The sequence below is a fragment of the Felis catus genome, chromosome A3 (genome assembly GCF_018350175.1).
Source record: "Felis catus isolate Fca126 chromosome A3, F.catus_Fca126_mat1.0, whole genome shotgun sequence".
In the NCBI taxonomy this organism is placed as follows: domain Eukaryota; kingdom Metazoa; phylum Chordata; class Mammalia; order Carnivora; family Felidae; genus Felis; species Felis catus.
This window is the reverse complement of record NC_058370.1, coordinates 28,722,275-28,746,437: the sequence shown is the minus strand read 5'-3', so window position 1 is coordinate 28,746,437 and position 24,163 is coordinate 28,722,275. Positions and strand designations below refer to the sequence as shown.

At 51.3% G+C, this 24,163-nt stretch overlaps 1 gene segment (V, D, J or C); it reads left to right on the top strand.

Moving 5' to 3' along the window:
- The first annotated feature begins 8,345 nt into the window (after positions 1-8,345).
- LOC101085033 lies at positions 8,346-24,122 on the top strand. The segment is given in 7 exon segments: positions 8,346-9,726; positions 10,152-10,463; positions 11,999-12,319; positions 14,757-15,065; positions 19,909-20,235; positions 20,351-20,460; positions 23,967-24,122. Coding segments are annotated over 5 exon segments (1,260 nt in total).
- Positions 24,123-24,163: the final 41 nt, after the last annotated feature.

Genomic DNA, 24,163 nt, shown 5'->3' with positions numbered 1-24,163 from the left:
TTTAGGGGCGCCTGGGTGGCGCAGTCGGTTAAGCGTCCGACTTCAGCCAGGTCACGATCTCGCGGTCCGTGAGTTCGAGCCCCGCGTCAGGCTCTGGGCTGATGGCTCAGAGCCTGGAGCCTGTTTCCGATTCTGTGTCTCCCTCTCTCTCTGCCCCTCCCCCGTTCATGCCCCCGTTCATGCTCTGTCTCTCTCTGTCCCAAAAGTAAATAAACGTTGAAAAAGAAAAAAAAGGAATCATGTGCCCCTCCATTAAAAAAAAAAATTTTAATGTTTATTTATTTTTGAGAGAGAGAGAGAGAGACAGCCAGGTAGGGGCAGAGAGAGAGGGAGACACAGAATCCGAAGCAGGCTCCAGGCTCCGAGCTGTCAGCACAGAGCCCCACGGGGGGCTCGAACTCACAAACCGTGAGATCATGATCTGAGCTGACACCAAAAGTGGGACGCTTACCCGGCTGAGCCACCCAGGCGCCCCTCGTCTCCTATCTTTTCCATTAAAAAAAAAAAAAAAAAACCTACTGCTTTGGGTCCATTCAACTGACTTCATGTCCCAAGGTTGCATCGTGGCCCATGGTTTGAAAAGCCCTTTCCTCGTCCCACGGCTCTGCCAGAACCTCCCTCCAGCATCCGTGACTTGCATCCAGCGCCCCTGGTGAAGGGAAGTTCTCCCCTCAGAAGGTAAGAGGTTTCACTATTGGACAGCAGCCTTCGATGTTAGAAAGCCCTTCTTCCTCCGAAGGTGAAATTCACCTCCCTGGAACTTCCCTGTTGGCTCCTGTGGGGCTGCGGGTCTCTATGAAGGCGATCACTCCTCCCCGGGCTTCACTTTCTTCCTCCTGCTCCCACGCACGTGCCCCCCTTCCTAAGTGCACGGAGCCCGAGAGTCCATCATCAAAGCCACTCTTTGGGCCTTGATCTTCACCTGTCATCTCTTGTTACTTGCTTTTATTTTCTTTTGCTTTACGGGAGTGGGGTCACTGGAGTCCATCCATCCAAGTGGTCAAAGTCTTTGGTCCCGGAACAGGGAAGCTGTTGGCACTGTGGGGGGTATCAGAGAGTCTGGAGGGGTGGAGAGGGGCCGGCGACGGCAGGGACTCAGGCCCCACAGAGGGGCCCAGCCAGGGTCGCCGGTCCTGAGCGGCCTCCTCTCCTCCCTGTCGCCACCCCGCTGCGGGATGCCTGCAACCTCTGGGGAAGCTCACCTCCTCTCAGCGAGGAGGCCAAGGGCCTGTGGCGGCTCAGGCCACACACCGAACAGGGCCCGGTGCGGGCTGAAAATGCAGGGCCCCTTGTTCAAAAGTGTTCAAAAACGACGCGTTTCAAGCCAGTGAGGGCAGAGCAATGAGTGTGAGTCTGTCCCAGTGTGGGCCCGGCCCAGCTGCAGGGATCTGGTACCCATGATGCCGACCCTGCCCTTTGTCTGGGGAAGCAGGCTCAGCAGACGTTGTGTGAGGGAGCCCTGGGTGGGGCTGGGACCCCAGACTGCAGGAAATGAACCCGGCTCATGAAAGTTCAGGCAAGGGGGACCTTTGAGGTCACCTGGCCCAAACCCCTCCATATCCAGTTACAGAATCTGAGGCCCAGAGAGATGGCCCGAGGTCATCCTGCAAATTGGTTCCAGAGCTGAATCACAACCCCGGCCCTGGGATCCTTCACCCTCCCCCCACCCCTGCCGCTCCTCTCCATTTGTTTCCAGTCGCCCCTGCCCCGTGCTGTACCGAAACCCGTCACATGCTGACGGCACCTTGCAAATGTCTATCTCCCCTCTCCGCCATCTTTTCCCCAAGCTCCAGACTCCACCGCTGCAGTAGCCTCTTGCTTCCTCTCCTACCACCCCCTATGCTTCCCCTCTGACCCTCCTCCCGCCCCACTCCCTGAGCCACCTGAGTGTGAGTTTTTAACTTACAGATCAGGTCCTGCGGCACCTCTGCCCTCAGCCTATCGACGCACTGCATACAGATTGCGATCCCCCTCCTTGCCGCAGCCCACAAGATCAGGCCCCGTGGCTTCTCCCATGACCGTCTGCCCCCTGCCCTCTGCTCCCACATGGTCACCTTGCTATGGTCCAGCTGCACCCAGCTCAAGCCCACCCTGCATGCCGATTCCTTCTCTAGAGCATTCTTCCCCACAATGGCCCCCTGGCTTCCCTTCATTCAGGTCTCAGCCCACAAGCCTCTTCCCCCAGGAGGTTTTCCTGTGCGGTCCTCCATACCAGTTAACCCCCCCCCCCCCACCCCGAACTGATGGTACCTATTTGTTCCTTTATTTTCAGGATCCCCTGTAGAACACGGCTTGCCGGAGGGTGGAGACCTGTCTTGCACCCTGCTCGCTTGCATGGTGCCTTGCTGGCCCCCGGCACGTCACTGGCGCCCTACGAAGAGCTGTTGAAGGGATGAACAGCCTCATAATGAAATGAATTCATTTAGCAAGCGTATTCGCAGGTTATTCTGGGCCAGGTGTTGTGCCAGGCACAGAGGACTGAGATGTGAAGCAAGCAGACAATGGTGCCTGCCCTCAAGGAGTTGGCTCACTGTCTTGGGGCAACACAGATCTTTGGAGGAGCAGTAGGGCGACAGGGGTGGCTTGGGGAAGCCGAGCCTAAGCCGTGTCTAAGAAGATGAGGTGAAGGGGAATGGGAATGGGTCCTCGCAGTTAGGGGGTGGATTTGGGGGACCATCGTCCCTTTTCTGAGGAACTAGGAAGGTTCTGTCTCCTGGGTTCCTCAGCCCATTAGGCCGAAGCTGGGGTCCGCCCATATGATGAGCTCCCTTGGGGCCCTCCACCCATAAGACGTGCTTGCACATTGTTTGAGACCCGCTTCCTGCTGCCGCTGGAATCAGGAAGAAGACTGGCGTGCTCCACTCAGGAAACCCAGCCTCGCCCGGTGGGCATGAGGCCCAGCCTGGGTGAGCCTTGTGGGTACCTTGGCACTCCTCAGACCACCCCCGAAAGGATTCCAATCTCCCACTTCTCCTCAAGCCTTCCAGCTCCACATGACACCCTGCCCATGGCTACCCACCCCCTACAGCCCCAGCCTGGTGTTGCCAGTCCCTCCCTTTCTTGTAGATGGCATGATTGAAGCCTAAGGGCAGAGCAGGGCCCTTGAAGACAAAATCGCTTCCTCCGGGAAGCCTTCTGTGCTTTCTCATTAGTAGTGCCTCCTCCTTTTCCTTACGCCCAGAGTGCACATCCTCTTGTTTGTTTGTTTGTTTGTTTATCCAAACATCCATCCATCCAACCAACAAACATTCACTGAGCACTTACTAAGCTCCCAGCACGTGTTCACAGTGGTGAGCAAAAACATGGCCGCTGCCTTCACAGAGCTTACAGTCTAAAAAGGGGAATTGTGCGGCTAGTTGCAAATTTAAAAACGAATCACAGCTGTGATAAATGCTATGCGAAACATGTACCTGAACCTATGTGGTGGGCGGGGGTGGGCGTGGGCGTCAGTGTAGGGACGGCTTTCCCCAGGAAGGAATGTTTCACCCAACACGACACTGCCCACAATGGCAGCCGGTAGCTGCATGGGGCTACTGAGTACTTGAAATGTGGCCAGTGCCACAAAAGAAATGAAATTAAATGTATATGTATATATATCTTGAAGCAAACATAACGTTATATTAGTTTCAAGTGTGCAATGTCATGATTCAACAATTCCACACGTTACTCAGTGCTCATCATGACAAGCGTCCTCTTATCCTCTTTAACGATTTCACCCATCGGATTTCACCCACCTCCCCTCCGGCAACCACCAGTTTGTTCTTTGTGTTCAAGAGTCTGGGGTTGGTTGGTTTGTCTTTTTTTCCTTAACTCGCTCATGTGCTTTCTTTCTTCAAGTCCACATACGAGTGAAATCGTATCGTATTTGTCTTCCCCTGTCGGATTTATCTCACTTAGCGCCATACTCTCTCGGCCCGTCCATGTTGTGGCCAGATCTCATGGACGTGGCCAGATCTCATGCTGTTTTACAGCTGAGTAACATTCCATTGTGTATATACATTACATCTTCTTGGTCTCTTCATCTGTGGATGGATACTTGGGTTATTTCCGTATCTTGGCTGTTGTAAATAAGGCAATAAATATAAGGGTGCAGTTATCTTTTCAAATTAGTGTTTTCATTTCCTTTGGGTAAATGCCCAATGGTAGAATCACTGGATGGGGTGATAGTTCTATTTTTAATCTTTTGAGGAACTCCCGCAGTGTTTTCCACAGTGGCTGCACCAGTTTGCATCCCCACCAACGGCACGCAAGGGTTCTTATTCTTCCGTATCCTCACAAACACTTGTTACGTCTTGTCCTGTTGATACTAGTCTTGTCCTGTCGATACTAGCTAGCTATTCTGACAGGTGTGAGGTGATATCTCATTTTATTTTGGTTCGCTTCTCTCTGATGAGTGATTTGAGCATCTTTTCAATGTGTCTGTTGGCCATCTGGATGTTTTCTTTGGAAAAAAAATGTTTCCAAACATTTTAAAATCAGAGTGTTTAACGGGGGGGTGGGGGGAGGGTTTCATATTGACTTGTAGAAGTTCTTGATATGTTTGGGATATTAACCCCCTATCGGATATATCATTTGCAAATATCTTCTCCCATTCAGTAGGTTGTCTTGTCATTTTGTGGGTGGTTTCCTTTTCTGCGCAAAAGCTTTTTATTTTGATGTAGCCCCAAGAGTTTACTTCTGCTTCTGTTTCCCTTGCCTCAGGAGACAGATCTAGAAAAATGTTGCTGAGGCTGATGTCCGAGAGATTACTGCCTATGTTTTCTTTAAGGAGTTTCATGATTTCAGGTCTCACATTTAGGTGTTTAATCCATTTGAGTTTATTTTTGTGTATGGGGTAAGAAAGTGGTCCAGTTTCATTCTTGTGCCCGTAGATGTCCAGTTTTCCCAACACCACTTGTTGAAGAGACCGTCTTTTTCCCCTCGCATATCCTTGCCTCTTTTGTTGTAGATTAATTGACCATATAAGCGTGGATTTATTTCTGGGCTTTCTGTCCTCTTCCATGGATCAATGTGTCTGTTTTTGTGCCAGTACCATACTGTTTTGATTCCTAGAGCTTTGTAGTATATCTTAAAGTCTGGGATTGTGATACCTCCAGCTTTGTTTTTCTTTCTCAAGACTGCTTTGGCTATTTGGGGTCTTTGGTGGTCCCATACAAAGTTTAGTATTTGTTCTAGTTCTGTGAAAAATGCGGTTGGTGGAGAAACTGAATTTCTAATTGTATTTCTTTAAATATTAAAAAAAAATTTTTTTTACATTTTTATTTATTTTTGAGAGATGAGAGAGACAGAGCCCAAGTGGGGGAAGGGCAGAGAGAATGAGACACAGAATGCAAAGCAGGCTCCAGGCTCTGAGCTGTCAGCACAGAGCCCGACGCAGGGCTCAAACCCACAAACGGTGAGACCATGACTTGAGCTGAAGTCTGACGCTTAACCGACTGAGCCACCCAGGCGCCCCTGATTGTATTTCATTTTAATTAATTTAAATTTAAATTTAAAAACTGAAGCAGTGTAAAAATATGTCTATTATATTAACACAGCTTTATTGCCTTAACAGGGCTACATTTCACTTTGTTGAAACTTTCAAAGACTAGAGGAAAAAATTATGTAAAATATCGTAGTATTTTTCTAGGGTTTACATGTGTTAATGATACTATTTCAGATGTTGGGTTAAAATGTGTTAGCTAAAATTAATTTCATGTTTCTTTTTACTTTTTCAACGTGGATACTAGAAATCTAAAACTCCCTGTGGCTCCTGCTGTATTTCCATGGAGACAGCTGAGCTCAGAGAAGAAAGGTGAGTAGGAAGGGTTAACAGGTAGAAGACTCATCAGAGCTATCAGGATGGGGTCGCGTTTCTCAGGATGGAAACTCACGTTTACTTAGCTTTTGTTTTATGCTCAGGACTTCAGATGTTACATGCACAAGACTCACTCACAGGCAGATATCACTAGCCTCTTGCTACAGATGAGGAAACCGAGGCTCGGGTTTGACCAAGGTCCTGTGGTTGGTGCAACCCCCTCATTGAACAGCCTGAACGTTTCAGGGGCGCCAGCCTGAACCGGTTTGATTTCTCTCTTCCCTGCTTCCAGCTTGGCTCTATCATATTTCTTCTGCCGGCCCCTCTGTCTCTTAGGCAGCGCCCACATTTCTGGACACGTGTTGAAAGATGCTCTGCCATAGTTGAACGAATGGATGATCATGGACGAACTGTTTCATCAAACTTTTATGAAAAAGCTCTGCTGTGTCAGGCAGGCCCTATTTTATAGCCCAGCCCAACCAGAGCCGTTTCCAGATGCCAACACTACGTCCAGTGTAGGGCCGACGTCACACCTTCCCTCACTACGGCCCGGCCCCGCCCCCCGTCTCTGCTTCCGGATCTGGAAATCGCGGAGGCAAAGGGGCTCCTTGGTTTCTCCTCCCGCCCCCTGAATCGGGTCCCAGGCGTGGGCCTCGTGTGCGTGCATGCGTGGGCGAGCGTGCACGTGTGCGTGGTGGCGGGGGACCCACGGCACAGCCCCCTCTGCATGGTCTGCTCCCGCTCTGCAGCCCGCGTCCCCAGACTCCGTCCCGCAGCTTCTGGGGCCTTCTTGAGTAGGCTGTTAACCTCATGCTCTAAGCTTGGCCATCGTCCTCCCTGGTGGGGGCGGGGGGAGAGGACTAGGCTCCGCCCCCTCCACCCCCCCCGCCCCCCCGCCACTCCCCATGGGGGAAGTTCAGGCCGCACCTCCACCATCCTGTCTGGTTTCAGTTCCTTTTTCCCTTGCTAGCGTGGCCAGCCTCAGGAGACATCTGGAGGGGAGAAAACCGGCTTCCTCTTCCCGCAGGCACCCCAGTCCCGAGGAGTTGTTTTTGGGGACCGCCTTGCTCGGTGGAGGCAGTGAGGGGACAGATTCCAAATCTGTCTCCCCCAGGCTGACATCTCCCCTCCCACAGTTAGCTGGGTGAACAGAGCATGGGGGAGGTGGGAGGGCTGGGGCCCAGCCAGACTTTTCGGCTGTTTATTAGCCCGGAGAACATACCTGGTCCCGTTTGTTACTGTTGAGTACCTACTATGTGCCCAGCACAGCGTGAGGTGCTGGTCACAGCAATGAATGAAAGACAGCAATCGTCCCGGCCAATCATCATTTTATTTATTTTTTGAAGGAGGGAGAGAGACAGAGTGTGAGTAGGGGAGGGGCAGAGAGAGAGAGGGGGAAACACAGAATCCGAAATGGGCTCCAGTCTCCGAGCGGTCAGCACAGAGCCCGACGTGGGGCTCGAACTCACCAGCCAGGAGATCATGACCTGAGCCGAAGTCGGTGGCCTAACCGAATGAGCCACCCAGGCACCCCATAGCCAATCGTTATTAATGGGGGAAAGGGATCAGGAATAAGTAAGTAAACATGTCAGGGTTAGCACTGAGAAGCCAAATCTAGCAGCGTAAGGGGACGGGGCGTGACCCAGGGGAGAGGTCAGGGCATTGGTAGCATTCAGCTCCCCCCACCCCCACCCCGGGGGCTCCTAGAGGATTCTGGGCAACAAGAGAAGCCCAGCCACACTGTGCCAGCCCCGGGGCGGGGGTGGGGAGGGGGGGGCTAGGTTTCCAAGTCTGTGCACTTACTTGGTTTTATTCGGTCATGGATGTCCCAGCTCACTTTACCAGCCAACCCGTTCTGTAGACCCAGGAGCCACCATGGGCTGGCCACAGCAGGCTGTCAGTCACATCTGCTCAGCACGGAGGAGGCTCTCACCACATCACAGGGAGCTGTGTGGCTCCCAGCTTGGGGTGAGGGTGGGGGGAGCCCAGCCCCTTCTGGGTCCCCTTCGTGGGGCCTTGGGGACAGTCAGCACCCAGGCCAGAGGCAACAGACGCCTCCCCAGCTACACACCCCAGGCCTGAGGGTTTGGGGTTTGGAAGGAGGCCTGGGCCACAGTGACCACTTCTGTCCCTGTGGTTCAAGCCACTGCTTCAGGCCCGGGGTGGGAGAGTGTCCAGGAAGCGTGTGGCCCGCCTTCGGCTGTCGGGAGACCAAGCAGTGGCTCCTGGGCTCATGCAGAGCCTCATCCGGGGTTGGTGCCCAGCACGACCAGGGATCCGCAGCCTCCTCGCCATGGCTGCTAAGTGTGGGCAGGTCCTGACCTCCGTCCTGCCTGCCTTCCTGCTGGGACTCACAGGTAAGTCCTGGGTGCTGCCCCGAGACACCCTCAGACCTGGCAGGGAGGCCCTCGGGGATTACTACATGCAGCTGCCTTGGGTTGCAGGGGTCTGGGGCCCACAGGCCCTAGCGGGGCCCTTTGCCTACCTGCCAGGGCATGTCCTGTCCTCACCTGTGAGAAACAAAGGTGATGGGGGGTTGGGGCCAGGAGGCCACAAGGACGACAGACTGGGGGAGGGCAGGGGGTGAAGGGGGAGCCCACCTCCCACCCGGTCTCCCTGATGTCAGCTCTGGTCCGAGTGGCTAACACATCTAGGTCAGAGAGGGTGTGAGGGTGGGAGGGACAGAAAGGGAGGACCCCCCCCCCCCGAGTGATGGCTCCTCTGGCCTCGAAGGAAGATTGCAGGGTTCTCAGTCAGACTGCTTAACCTCCCTCCTTAGCGTCCCCCACCCCCACCCCCGCAGGCTGTGTGACCTCATACAAGTCACTAAACCTCTCTGTGGCTGTCTCCTCTTCTGGAAAGCGGGGACAACAATACCAGCCTCCCGCAGTGGGATGCGGATGAGAATAAACACACACCTGGAAACGTTCTATGAGCCACAGGGTGTCCCGTGCAGTGGGGTGACGATGATCAGGAGGGTCTACTGAGAAGAGGGCATGATGCAGAAGGTTCCGGAGCTGGGTGCTGAGAGGATACGCTCCACAGCCGCCCGAGCTGCCCTCCGTCACCCAGAACCCTGCGTTGTCAGTGCTGGTTTATCTGTCCTCCCCACACCCACACACCTGACCAGATGCTCCTCCAGCACAGGGGTCCTGTCTGACACCTGTCTGTGTCCCCAGCACCCAGCTCACAGACCGGCTCAGCGCAGGGGCGCGGGGGGGAGGCTGGGGGCGGTGAAGACTTGCAGAGGTCACGGCTGTCACGCCCCTGCAGGCTGTCATGAGGGGGAGGGGAGCCCGGTCCTGCAGGTGCCCTGGGATGACTCTAGGGCACAGACTGGAGGCTAGAAGAGGAAGGGGGATGCTGCCTCAGGTGGAGAGAGTGCCGCGTCCCCAGAGCTGAGCAAGCAGAGCTGTGGACGGGAAGGACCGGATTAGGAGGGCCGGCCATCCCTGCCCGCAGTGGCTCTCGATGTCACACTGGTGTCCAAAAGGGAGATCTTTGTGTCCTCGCCACACCTCTCCCCGAACCTAGAACCGTCCGCCCGGATGCCCGACAGAAAAGCCTGGGACACATTTCCCCATAGCCCGCTGTGTCCAGTCTGTGACCGAGTCCTGCTGGCTGTTTCTGCCGAACGGGTCTCAGGTCCCCCCCGTCGCTCACCGGCCTGGCCCAGGCAGTCCTGGGTCCCCTCCTGACTGCTGTCGCTGCTCCCATCCTACCACCTGCTTTCCATCCTCCACACGGCGACCACAGTATCCTTTTAAACCACGTCGGCGAGGCCACCTGGTCCTGTGTTCACGGTCTCCAATGGCTTCCGGTCGCGCTCAGAATAGAGTCAGCAGCATTACCTTGAACCACAGGCTTTTCCCCATCTGGACCTCTTTGCCCATGATGCTGGAGTCCTACAGATCTCTCAGCCTCTCAAGGTATTCTCACCTGCCGTTGCCACTTTCTAGAATGTTCTTCCCATGCCCCTCCTCATGGCTGGCTCCTATCCATCTCTCAGCTTCAGCTCAAAATGTCACCTCCTCCAGGAAGCCTTCTCTCATTTTCTTCTAGATGAGATCAGGCGCGTTCAGGGTGGTATGGCCATAGACTACTATTTTCTTCTAGAATAAGCCTTCTGGCATTTTTTTTTTTTTTTAACCTCAGCACTCTGTTTCCCTGAGGTTGAGCCCCAGTTAGAATGCTATGTTTGTCTGTTTACTTGTCATCATCCGTCCTATGCCCCCCAAGGCCGGAACAAGACACAGCACACAGTCAGTCCCTAAGGCCTGACGTGCCACCGGCAGCCCTTACAGGCTGTTGAGTGTCGGATGCGCCTTGTATGGTCACAAGCTCTCTTTCATAGCCGGGCGGCCCTTCATCTCTCTGACGGGCCCATCTCAGAGGACGACCCCGGGAAACCCAGTGCCTTTCAACTGTACCGCCGGCCCCTTCAGCTCCTGGGATTTCAATGTCACCTGGATGAAGGGCAGCGATGAGCATCCAGCTTCAGCCCAGCACCTGGTGACCAACAACCAAGGCAACTACTTCGTTACCAGTAAGGTGTGGGTGACACTGACCCTCCAGGATCTCTTACTGGAGATCACCTGTGAAGTCACCCACAGGGCGCTGGGAGAGCCTCTGCGAAAGACCATGAACCTCTCCCAAGTGCTCCAAGGTGGGTGGGCAGGAAGTGTGGGGGGGAGGGGTGTCATCTCCCGGCAGCATCGGCTTTCAGTGTCTTCTGCCCAAAGTCCCATTCTCCCCCCAAGCCCCCGGAGACCGGGGGCGGCCGTCTGGGTTTAATCCTGGCTGTACCACTTTACGACGTGTGTGATCTTGGGTAAGCCCCTAACTTCTTTGGGCCTCAGTCCCCTCCTAGAGTGGGAATAAAAATAAGCCCTTGTAGGTTTCATGTGAGGATTACATGAGTCATTCCTTATGAAGTACCAAGAACAGTGCCTGGCACACAGGAAGTTGTTGATGAATGTTTGGTCCCAACTTTCCATTTATCACCATCATCATCATCATCTTACTATTATCTCATGATCTTGTCTCAACTTTCCATCCCAAACACCTCTATTAATATCTATTAATATCATTGCGATTAATATCACTGTTACCATCATTGCATCTATTAATATCATTGCTCTATTAATATCATTGTTATTATTTTTAAATTTAAAAAATGTCCTGGAGCACCTGGGTGGCTCAGTCGGTTAAGCATCTGACTTTGGCTCAGGTCATGATCTCGCGGGTCGTGGGTTCGAGCCCTGCATCAGGCTCTGTGCTGACAGCTTGGAGCCTGGAGCCTGCTTCGGATTCTGTGTCTCATTCTCTCTGCCCCTCCCCCCCTTGTGCCCTCTCTCTGTGTCTCTCAAAAATAAATAAATGTAAATTTAAAGAAAATGTTGTTAATGTCTTATTCATTCAACAAATAATGAATATCGACTGCATGCCAGGCACTGTTCTGGGTGCTGAAGATACAGCAACGAGTACAATTAAATCCTTGTCCTTGTGGGCATCATATTTTAGCAATTCTTTTTTTTAATATATTTTTTAAAATTTTAATGTTTGTTTTTGAGAGAGAGAGAGAGAGAGAGAACGAACAAGGGAGGGGCAGAGAGGAAGAAGCAGGCTCCAGGCTCTGAGCTGCCAGCACAGAGCCCGACATGGGGCTCGAACCCACGAACCGTGAGATCATGACCTGAGCTGAAGTTGGAAGCTTAACCAACTGAGCCACCCAGGTGCCCCAGTAATTCTTTTTATTAACTTAATTTAATTTGATTTGTTAACTGTTTATTTAATTTGAGAGAGACAGTCAAAGCAGGGGGTGGGCAGAGAGAATCCCAAGCAGGCTCTGCAGTGTCAGCACAGAGCCTGATGTGGGGCTCGAACTAGTGAGATCATGACCTGAGCTGAAATCAAGAGCCGGACGCTTCACCGACTGAGCCACCCAGGTGCCCCAGTGATTCTTAAAATTGTATTTCATGGTACTGAATATTTCAAACATACAAAAAATAACACACCAGACACCTAGGCACCCCTACTCATATTTAATGAATGTTAACACTTCACTTTATTTGCCTTACATTAAGCATACAAGAAAGGTAACGGATGAGAGTGACAGGTCTCGTGTCTGGTTCTTGGGAGAAGGAAAGAGGCCAGCTGGGCAGGGGTAGTCTCAACAGATGTTTCTTTCTGGTTGTCTAGTTGTCCCCACCCTGAAGATCACCACCAAGACCTCCGGGACGTACATCCACGTGCAACAGAGAGTGAATCTCACCTGCCACGCGAGCCACTTCTACCCCTCCCACCTACGTCTCACCTGGATGGAGAACAGACACCAGGTCCACACGGTGGAGTCCCCACAGGTCACGAGAAACCCAGATGGCACCTACTCTCTGAAGCACACGTGGCAGGCGGAGGCCACGCTGGACGGGAGCGAGTTTGCTTGCTGGGTGGTCCAGGATGAGCAGCCACCCGTCCGGGCCAACATCACCCTGCGGGCCCAGGCACCCAGGCTGGGGAAAGGTGGGTGCGGTCTCTTGCTGGCCCCTCTGGGCGGCATGGCTGGGAGAGTCAGGCATGAAAACACCAAGCATGGGCCTGGGGTGCAGGCTGTAGTAGGTCAGGGGCTCGGGGTGGCACTGGATGAAGGTGACGGAAGGGAGTGTTCCCTGGGCTGGCGATAAAACTCGGAGCCATTCACCCCTAAGTTCCCTCCGTCCCTCCTTCTCCCCCCCCCCCCCCCTCACCAACAAGGAGCAGGACTTCCCTTCCCCAGTGCCATGCACTCTTCTGGTAGGAAGTTTGCTGCCTTCACACTCGAGTGCAGGAAATGGCAGAGATTAGGGACTGCTGGGCACCAAAGGTTTTTAATCAAGACTGGTTCAGCTGGAAGTTTCTGAGAGTCAATTTCAAAGAGGCCAGAATTCTCAACTCCCTTAGCTGGGAAACAGAGTGGGTGCCGGAGCAAGATTCTCCTCTGTCCTATTCAGTTCTGTCTCAATCTCTCTCTCTCTTTGCCTCCTTTCTCTCTCCTCCTCGCCTCCCTCCGCCCATCCTAATCCTCTCCAAGCTCCCCTTCTCTCGCCCTTTGTGGCCGCGCGTGACTGTGTCCACTAGGGGGAGCTGCCTGCTCGCAGTTCAGACCCACACCAGCCGCGCAAGCTGCTTCTCCTGGACCAGCTTGGATCAGCTCAGGAGAATGAATGACGGGCCAGGAGGGGATGTGGGGATGGGAGGAGAAGAGAGTATCGTGATTGGCCAGGTCTAGGGGAGCCCCAGTGAGGACTGGCAGCTCTCCAGAACCGCCCTAAGTGGGGGAGGACAGCTCCCTACAGGAGGCGTGCGCAGGTGTGAACGGCTGCGTCTGTGCACATGTCTCAGGGCCCCTGCCGCTCCCAGCAAAGGGTGGATGGAGGCCGAGCCGGCAAAACAGCCCGTCTTCCCAGCAAGGGCTTCGACCCTGCATCCTATCTCTCCCGGACAGATCCGTCCTTGATCTGCCTGCTGTAAGAATTCTTGGGGAATGATCCTACTCACCATTCAGTTTCTCCAGGTTCTTTTTTGTCCACGTCCAGCAGAAATAAGAGAAGTGTTCCCCCCCCCCCCCGCCCCGCCCCCAGTGGGATACACAGGTCTGGATAGAAAACTCCAAACTGGTCTTTTGTCCTCGGAAAAGCAAGTATCATTATTTCATTCTGAATCACTTCTTTACTCACTCCGAGTTTTTTCCTCTCTCTGTCTTATCTTTCTTCCTTTTCTGGCGTCCAGGGCCCCTTCCGTTCGGTGCGAGTGCCCCTGCACAGCAGCACCTCCCCGGTCTGGCCCACAGAGCCCTTCTTCGGTATCCCCACCTCGGCCCTCCGTTCGCGTCTGGCTGACGCCTGTAGGACACTTACCGTGTCCCAGTCGTGCTCGCGTAGCTTGGCTGACACAGGACAGGACAGGCAGTGGAGGGGCCGAGGTCTGAGAGGTCTGAGCTGGGGTCAAAAGGCAGGGTGGTCTGTCTGCAAAATCACTGTGCTCTTTTGTATTTTTCTCCCCCATCCTGCCGGAGAAGATAGACCTCAGTGTTACCTCACGTCTCTTCTCAAACTCAGGCTTACGTGCTCTGTTTCTGATTTGTCCTTGTCCCTGAACGGCCCCGCTGGGCACCATGGTTCAGTCATCACAGTGGCACTTTCCCGTGGGGCCTCCTGCTATGGGGCTCCGTCTGCTTGCTGACGGGACCCTCGCTCCTTGGAAGCGGACTCTGGATCTCGTGTTTAGAGGTGGCCAGACTCTGGAGCTGAGCAGATCGGTGTCCCATCACAAGGCTGCCACCAACCATCTGAGCCCTCGGGCAAAGCACCGCCTGCCCAGGGCTCAGTTCCTCATCGGTGTCCTGACACCTGTGGGGCTCGCCTGGCCTGCTGGGGATTCCTTTCCTTGACCTTTGCTTGGCATCCGGACTGTTTGCAGTCGCCGGGGTGCCCAGCCCAGTGTGACCCCCAACGCCTGTGCTCTTAAGGTCTTCTCTGTGCCACCTGCTTTTCCATGACCCGGGAGTTTTGCGCATGGACGTGATATTCCCTTGTCGGGGATAGAGGACACGCCTGAGCTGAGACCGCAAAGACCCTGGGGCCAGACTGTCTGGCTAAGAAGCCCGGCTCTGCCACTGACTGGCTGGGCACCGTGGGCAAGTTACCTAGCCTGTCTGGGCCTCAGTTTCCTCATCTGTGAAATGGAGAGGAGTCCAGCGATGCAGGTGTTGGCCAGGGGGTATGGGTGGGAGTCGGCCCCATACACACTGCTGTGCTCCCTGTCTAGTCACTGCCGGGCCTCCGATGTCGGCTTCAGAATCCGACTCCTGTTGGAATTAACCTTTACACCCTAAGGGGGAGGACGCGATGGGGCTTCTCATGGAGCCGTGGTCTCTGGGCACCTCCCTGCCTCTCATGGGAGGGGTGGTCTCTCCCTGCAGGCAGGAGCACCTACTCCTACTCCTTGCAAGGCCCCCTTCAGCGATCTGAGCCGGGGAAGAGCATCCAGCTGACCTACGTGTCCTCCGGATTCCTGTCGCGCCACATTACCGTGACCTGGTTTAAAAAGAACCACGAGCTCCCAAAGACGCAGACCTACGTCCACCCCAGTGGGGACACACACAATGTGACCAGCCGAGTGCTCGTCCCGCTGCAAGCGGACGATGTGCTCTCCTTCGTCCAATGCCACGTCAGTCATAAATCCACACTGGTCTTCCAGAAAGCCATCAACCTGGACCAGTACCTCCGTGGTAAGGGCGTTCTCGCTGCTCAGGTGGGTCCGTGCAGAGTTGGGCTGTGGATGTCTCTGCCTCCGTTTCCTCCTCTGAAAATGGCACAGCCCTCGCTTGGTGGTGGCACGGGTGCAGTGAAATGACACCTGTAAGGTGCACAACACAGTGCCTTGCTCATGCTAACGGTTCAGGGTGGCAGTCGCTGGGGTGGCTACTAATTATTATTTGTACCATTCACGTCACCTCTCTGAACTCAGTCTCCTCATCTGTAAAATGGGGAACAGTATCTTCCAGGAAGTTCATGTTTTTATTATTGCTGTTTTATATGAAGAGGATGTGTTTGCAGCTTCTAAATTTTAGGGACTGTGTCGTCTTTGGACGATTACTCATACTTAGGTAAGGGCTCAATGTGTCATCTGATTTTTTTTGTTGTTGTCGATTTTCCTGGCCTGGACCCATGCTTGGCAGGTCTATAAATTCGGTGAGGTCATGGGCATCATGCCTAGGAAGAATTATAGCAAGCATCCCGTTGTTTATGACGAGTCTAACCCCCAGAGAAGGCAAGTGAGTGGTCCAAGGTTGCACAGCAGTAATATTTAATTCCTTAAATGTGTATCGGACTTTAAAGTCTACAAAATATTTTCCTCAATATTTTCGCTATTATTGTGGCAGGAAAGACATCATTTTACACGAATAAAAATACTGACATTAACACCTCAAATGAGCACACCACACAGTCAGTAAAGCACACTCATGTGGGTTGACGAATTAGAGGTGTGCCACTGCCTCGTGCTCTTTGTGCCCTTGAGGATTTACAGAAGGAAACTCGGGTTCAAAGAAGTAAAGTCAGCCCCAGGTTGCAAAGCCAGTGAGTGAGAGATTTTTCATATGAACTCAGGCTTCTTTTATTATTATTATTATTATTTTAAATTTAAATCCAACTTAGTTAACATATAGTGTAGTAATAATTTCAGGAATAGAATTCAGTGATTCATCACTTACATATAACGCCCAGTGCTCATCCCAACAAATGCCCTCCTTAGTGCCCCTCACTCCTTTAGCCCTTCCCCCCGACCCAACACCCCGCCAGCAGCCCTCAGTTTGTTCTCTGTATTTGAGTCTCTTGTGGTTTGTCTCCCTCTCTGTTTCTGTCTTATTTTTACTTCCCTTCCCTCACATTCAGCTGTTTTGTATCTTAAATCCGCACATGAGTGACATCCTATGATATTTGTCTTTCTTCGACTGACTTATTTCACTTAGCATCGTACATTCTAGCTCCATCCACGTTGTTGCAAATGGCAAGATTTCATGCTTTTTGATTGGCGAGTAATACTCCATTGTATATGTATACCACATCTTCTTTATCCATTCATCCATCGATGGACATTTGGGCTCGTTCCATACTTTGGCTATTGTCAATAGTGCTGCTATAAACATGGGGGTGCATGTGTCCCTTTGAAACAGCACACCTCTATCCCTTGGATAAATGCCTAGTAGTCCAATTGCTGAGTCGTAGGGTAGTTCTATTTTTAATTTTTTGAGGCACCTCCATACTGTTTTCCAGAGCGGCTGCACCAGTTTGCATTCCCACCAGCAGTGCAAGAGGTGAACTCAGGCTTCTATCCACTCTTTGCCATCTATGGGATTGCCTGCTTAGTTACTTAGGCTCTCCCAGCCTCAGTACATTTGAGTGTAAAGTAGGAAAATGATAATTCAGAGGGTTCTTCATTACCTGAGTATTTATTATATAACTCCCTGGAGTTAGGACAATTGTGTAGGAAAGCAAAAATCCTAGAAAATACAGATATTCACAAATGAATTACTTGTAAAACTAGCCCCCACTCAAACCCCTCGCTGCTCAACACTGGCTGCACCTCTGCTGGGTTTCCCGTCCCAGAAATGCCACTGTGGGTGTCTTTATCTGGGTTCCCTTGACGGCAGAGCCTCAAACCAGGACCAGGTGCAGGTGTTTGGGAAGGGATCCACAGAGGCACAGAGGTTGGGATAAGGGGTGGGGAGGGTCAGACAGGGAAGGCAGGACACTCAAGAAAGGGTGAGTTATTGAATGGTTGCCCTTGTGGACAAGTGAGGCTCAGCCCCACTGGGACCCTCTCAGGAACTGGGTAGAGCATTCCTGGGGATTGTCCCTTGGGGGGGGGGGGTGGGGAGAGGGAAGCTGGGATGTGCTTGCATGGTCTGGGTGACATTTCGTGGTTATGGAGAAATCCCAAGGCGGAGAATGCAGGAAGTGTCATGGGAGTTCGAGGAGGGACAAGTCTCCCAGCACGGCCGCTCTGAACCAGCAGCTGGGGGAGGTGGTGCGTAGTCTAGAAACCCTCTGCTCTAGATCAGTCTTGCCTTGATTGAAGCGTGGCAAGCTAGAGACCACGCTATGCAGAAGGAATCTGCATCCATTGTGAAATGAAATCGGAGATCTTGCAAAAGTTGTATTTCGAGAAGTTGATGCCAATGATGGGGGGGACCACAGGCATCACAGGCAAAGCCTCTGAGTGCTTCCAGATGGAAAACGAAGAAGATCCATGATACTCATCATTCCGTGGGCACTTCAAAAGAGAACACATTGTTGGGACGCCTGGGTGGCTCAGCCGGTCGAGCGTCCAACTTCGGCTCAGGTCATGATCTCACGGTTCGTGAGTTCGAGCCGCGCGTCGGGCTCTGTGCTGACAGCTCAGAGCCCAGAGCCTGCTTCGGATTCTGTGTCTCCCTCTCTCTCTGCCCCTCCCCTGCTCGTGCTCTGTCTCTCTCTGTCTCAAAAATAAATAAGCATTAGAAACTTAAAGAGAGAACGCATTGATTGAAAGAGGCCCCTGTGAAAATCGACAGGACATTCAAATAATTTTTCAACGACCTTTTAATGATGGTGCCGCAAATGTGAAATGTGCAGGTACCGTATGGATTCACTGGTAGGACGTAGAGTCAGGTTTGGGGGAAAATTATCTCTACTTCCTTAGACTCGCAGCACTCGCTCCTTCCAAGAGTCGGCGCATCACTGTGGTTATATTTTATATTGAATTAAGATGTAAATTAAACAAAATTAGTTTCATCACTGAAACGTTTTACCAGATGAAGTTTCAACCAGTTCTTCCTTGAGAATTTTTATGAGATCGGGGCCTGTTTGGTACAGGTTCCTTCTAAGTGGCTTTTTGTTGTTGTTTTCTGATACTAGGTAGCATATGCCCTGTTCAGCTCTTGTGGTTTTGTGAGGATTAGAGGGGACCACACATGCACTGCCATTCTGTGTGTCGAAACAGTGATCATCCGCTGGGCCTGGGTCTCTGTCCTCCGGACGCTGCCTGGATACCACACAGCCAGGAGAGCTCCCTGGTGGCTAGAAAGGGCATCTGAGCCTGTCCTTCCTTTCTGTGGTCTTTGGCATCCTCTAACGCCCTCTTACTTACCCTGGCCAATCCTTCCTGGACCCCAGGCTTCCTCCATCCTGAATGCTCCCTTCTCCAGTTCTTCCTCTTTGCTTGGGAGTAATCCTTGCCTGTGTGCTGAGGGGGGAAAGGCTGAGTACAGATAGTGACTTCTGGAGACGGCGTCCTGCCTTGGCTGTCCCACTCATCTTTTAAATGTTAAAAAAACTTTAACATTTACTTATTTTTGAGAGACAGAGAGCATGAGGGGGGAGGGGCACACAGAGAGAGAGAGAGAAAGAGAGAGAGAGAGAGACAGGGAGACACAGAATCCGAAGCAGGCTCCAGGCTCTGAGCTGTCAGCACAGAGCCCGACGCAGGGCTTGAACTCACGGACCGCGAGATCATGACCTGAGCCAAAGTCGGATGCTTGACCAACTGAGCCACCCAGGTGCCCCTGTCCCACCCATTTCTTAAGCAGCACTGACAGAAATGATCCATCTGGATGGGCTGAGTGTGAAGGGAGGACACTTAGGGGACAGATGCCCTTTGTTCCTTCTAGTTGCACTTACTAGAGTAAGGAGTCCTGTCTCTACCTTACACCAAGGGCTGAAATCTGTCTCAGCTAGACCCGTGAAACATGATCTGACCCTAGACAATTGCATAATTTAAGAGTTTTGGAGAGAGAGGGAAAGTGACTCACACAGGTTCTTGCATCTGGCTGTGCTGTCAAGTGCAGGGCCCACAATCAGGATCTCCCTTGGTTTAGTGTTAGACGCTGGGCTGTCATATGAATTCCACTGAAATATACAAGATTGTGTCCTATTGAAACATATTCCAAAGTCTCCTCATTGTGAATACATTCTACTGCCCAGCTGAAAACCCAGTTGCAAAGAGTTCTAGAAGTCGTTGGATCATGATTTCAGAAGCCGGGAATCATAAAGCCTGAAAGTTGGGGTGTCCGACTAGCACAACAGTAAAACACGCTGTGTCTGGTGTAACCCCAGCTTTGCCACTTGTGACCTCGGGCAGGTTACTGAACCTCTCCAAATCCTAGTTCCTTCCGGTGTAAAATCTCAGGACCTTGGAGTCGTAAAGATGTAGAGTCCGTGAATCTTCATCTCGTAGAATCATCAAGTCATGGAGTGGGTCACCTGCCTTGTAGGTTCTTAAATGGCATTTAATGTTCATCTTTGCATCTTTCATGGCCAAAGCGGAAAAAGAGAGAGCAAGATTTGGAGGTTTTCATCAATCCCACTCATTCTTTGCTTCATGCGTTCCTCAACCCGACCACGCAACAAGCATGCGTTCACTCAAAGCACACTCTCATTCAGCCATGCATTTACCTGTGCAAGAATCTGTTCACAAGTATCTGGATCCTCCTCTGGGGCAGACCCTGGGCAGATGACCCATCTTCAGGCAGCTCCCACGCTCCCACAGTGGCCTTCCTCTAGTGATTGTCTGCTTTCTCTGGGCTGTGTCAGTTCCCCCTACAGTGACAGTGTCCCAGTCTTCACGCTCCTCGGACTTGGTGGCTGTCACCTGCCGCGTGCAGAGATTCTATCCACAGAGTGTGCATCTCACCTGGACGGAGAACTGCCACACGATCGAGGGAGCTGAGCAACGCACATCCAAGCAGAATAGCGATGGGACCTACACCCTGGAAAGCTTGCATTTGGTGAACGTGTCAGGGCCGGGGTCCGAACAGGTGCTCACCTGTAAGGTGCAGCACGAGACCCAACATCCCATCCAGGCCAGCCTCATACTGTCTGCGGAAGCACATGGCACATACAAGCCCATCGGAAGCTCAGGTAAGCCCACCTCCACTGCTCTGAGCAACTGGGTCACCTTTGTCTCCTGAGTGGAGTGAGGTATTTAAACTCACAGTGTCCCCTTTGCCGTGTCCTTCTGCCCATTGGTACTTAGGTCCCGAGATACCTGTCCTCATCTTTGTGGCATTCCTTCTGGGCTTCAAGGTGCTGCTGGCGATGAGTTTCATAGTCACCTACATCTGCAGGTGGCGGAGCCGGTAACAGGTGAGTTGGGGGCAGGTCTTAGTACATAAGGAGAGAGGTCATGGTCACCATCGTGGGCTGGCAAGAGGAGTCCAGGGTAAGTCCACTGTTTCACACTGTGCCTCCCAGGGAGATCCAGGCTCAAGAAAAGGCTGGAAACACTTGTTTTCTCCAAAGGTCTGTTGGAAATCTCAGAGGCTTCCAGCTCTCACGCATCCAGGAGTGCCCTGGGTTTGGAGCTTTTAAATGAAGTCCCTTGGAACCCTGGGTGGGGATCCAAGGTGTGGAGGTGGGATGAAGGTCAAAGTTTTGAGCCTCAAGCTCCAAAGAGTGCCCCCATATACTGTTATATACGCCAGTTTTCGTAGGACTTATTTTGGAATGAATTAGAAAAGTATTGCTAAAATCTACTAATGGAGCCCATCGAGGCACAGGGAGGCTCAGACTACTGGCAAACATGAATGTGGGGTGGGGGGAGTTCAGAATACCAGACAGAGGGGGCTGGGGTGTAGTGAGTAGGGGTCTTATTTCTGATCTGTACCATGAATCCAGGCAGTATTTGGGGAATTAATACAAGAATGAATGAATGAATGAATGAATGATTTTTCCACGATCGCTCTTGCATGCTCTGCAGTGAATTTCCTCCCACCCCGTCCAGGAGGTTCACATGGTGGGAGAAGCTGCCCCCCGCCCCCATTTCCATCCTGGACATGCCCCCTTCCCCACACCCTCCTGATGTTCCTTCTCTCGGAGCCGAGTCCTGATGTTCCGCTCTCTTCAGAGCAGAGTCAAGGATGGACCCTGGTCTCAGGGACCCAGAGACCCTGATGCACTGAGCTTCACACTGGCCCTGCCTCTGCCCCAAAGACAATCAAGAGGGTCAAGAAAAGAAGGTTCCTATTCTGTCTGTGATGAGGAACAGCCCTTCATTTTCAGAGCACATTTTACTTTCCTTTTTTCTTTTTAAAATGTGAATTGCAGTGCAGTTAGCATACAGTGTTGTATCAGTTTCAAGTGCACAACATAGGAATTCAACAATTCTATGCATTCGTCACGGCTGATGACGATTAAGTGTACTGTTACTGCCTTCACCTATTTCTCCCATCCCCCTCCCCACCCCCCACCCCCCACCTTCCTCTCTGGTAACCATCGGGTTGTTCTCGACAGGTAAGGGTCTGTTTTTTGGTTTGCCTCCTTTTTTTAAATCGTTCGTTTGTTTTGTTTTCAATTCCACATGTGAGTGAAATCATATGGTATTTGTCTTTCCCTGACTTATTTCAGCTGGCATTATATTCTCTAGACCCATCCATGTTGCTGCAAGTGGCAAGACTTCATTCCTTTTTATGGCTGAGTAATGTGTGTATATGTGCAGTGTATATGTGGACATATACCCACATCTTCTTTATCCATTCATCTCTTGGTAGACGCTTGAGCTGCTTCCTTATTTTGGAGGAACGCATTTTACTTTCATACACACCTTCTGCAAGTACGATTTCATTTGACGCCTGTATGTTTTGAGGTTACTGCACGGAATGAGCCTGTTTTGGTTCCAAAACATATAGGAAATATGTAAGAAATCCTTGGTCCTACCCATCCTGTCTTTGCAAAATAGTAACATATTGCTGATACGGTCTCCTGTTTCTTTTAAAAACACGGTCTTGAATTTCACATTTATCCTTCTCAAAGTGGATTTTATTTTTTTTAATTTTTTTTAACGTTTTATTTATTTTTGAGACAGGGAGAGACAGAGCATGACAGGGGAGGGTCAGAGAGAGGGAGACACAGAATCTGAAACAGGCTCCAGGCTCTGAGCTGTCAGCACAGAACCCGACGCGGGGCTCGAACTCATGGACCACAAGATATGACCTGAGCCGAAGTCGCCCGCTCAACCGACTGAGCCACCCAGGCGCCCCTCAAAGTGGATTTTAAAATTTTACAACGTGTTATAAATCCTTAAGGAATACACAATTTTAGTTTGCATGTTGTAAGTTTTATATAAATGCTGTTATACGGTATACAGCACTCTGGAACTTTTATTTTTTGGGCTCAGCGTAGCATGTGGGATTTCTTCACGTTGGTATATGTAGCTCCATTTTCTTAACTTTGCACAGCTCCATGGCTCTCTATTCTAAGAATACTCTGGGAGGCCTGGGGGACTCAGTTGGTTGAGCATCCGACTTCAGCACAGGTCATGATCTCACGGCTCATGAGTTTGAGTCCCGCATCAGGCTCTGTGCTTGACAGCTGAGAGCCTGGAACTTGCTTCAGATTCTGTGTCTCCCTCTCTCTCTCTGCCCCTCCCCGACTCATGCTCTGTCTGTCTGTCTGTCTCTCTCTCTCTCAAAAATAAATAAACATTAAAAAAATATTATAAGAACATTCTACAACTTAGGGCTGGCTCTCAGGATAGTATTAAAGCTCTATCTGCTGTTTGGATAATACAACTTCGCAACGAGCATTTTTCTCTCTGTTTCTGTGGGCATAAGTGGGAGAGTCCCTCTTGTTCCCCTGCTGTGGTCCACACAGCAGCTGTATTAGTGTCATTTGGGAGCTTTTCTAGTACAAAAAAAAAAAAAAAAGCTTTTCGGGTTTTTTTTAACATTTATTTTTGAGACAGAGAGAGACAGAGCATGAATGGGGGAGGGGCAGAGAGAGAGGGAGACACAGAATCCGAAGCAGGCTCCAGGCTCTGAGCCATCAACACAGAGCCCGATGTAGGGCTTGAACTCACAGACCGCGAGATCATGACCTGAGCCAAAGCCGGACGCTTCACCGTCTGAGCCACCCAGGCACCCCAAAGCTTTTCATTTTTGATGACTTTTTTTTTTTTTCAAAAAGTTTTCGATGCTCTCATTTATTTTTGAGACAGAGAGAAAACACGAGCCGGGGAGGGGCAGAGAGAGAGGCAGTCAGGAACCGAAGCGGGCTCTGCACTGACACCAGAGAGCCCAAGGTGGGGCTCAAACTCACAAGCCGCGAGGTCGTGACCTGAGGCAAAGTCAGACGCTTAGCCGACTGAGCCACCCAGGCGCCCCAACTTTTGATGTGACCATTTCCTTAGAACATACACAACATTTAATACGGTCTTAAAAGAATATTACCTTATAGAAAGATTATCGTACAATACACACAAAAATACTCGGAACAAATGAATGTGGTCAGTGGGATCACAGACCTAAATTTTTTTTCTAGACCTAAATTTGAAACCTAAAATTATAAAGCTTCTGGAAGGAACTGGAGGAAAACAAACAAACAAACAAAAGTAAATATGATCTTGGGTGAGCAGAGACTCTTTTAGGTAAGACATGGGAAGCACAATCTAGAAAGGAAAACATTGATCCACTTGACTTTATAAAAATTTAAACCTTGTTCTTCAGAAGATACTGTTGATAAAAAGAAAAGGAAGGTGACCAATGAGAAAGTATTTGTCAAACGAATCTACTCGAGGACTTGTATCTGGGACACAGGTGGGCTAGGTACAACGCCCTGTTTGTGCGAGTCAAGTTTTATTCTGTGGCTTCTTTTAGGCTGAAACGTCAGAGAGAAGTGATTGCCATCCGGACCTGACGGTCCACAAGCATAAAGCATTTACTGTCCGGCCATCTAAGACAAAGCTCGCCAACACCTGAGAGACAATATTTAAAGACAAACAATCCCATTTTATAAGTGCATGAAAGATTTGACGAGCCGCTCCACCAAAGAACAAAAAATAAAATGCGTTAAA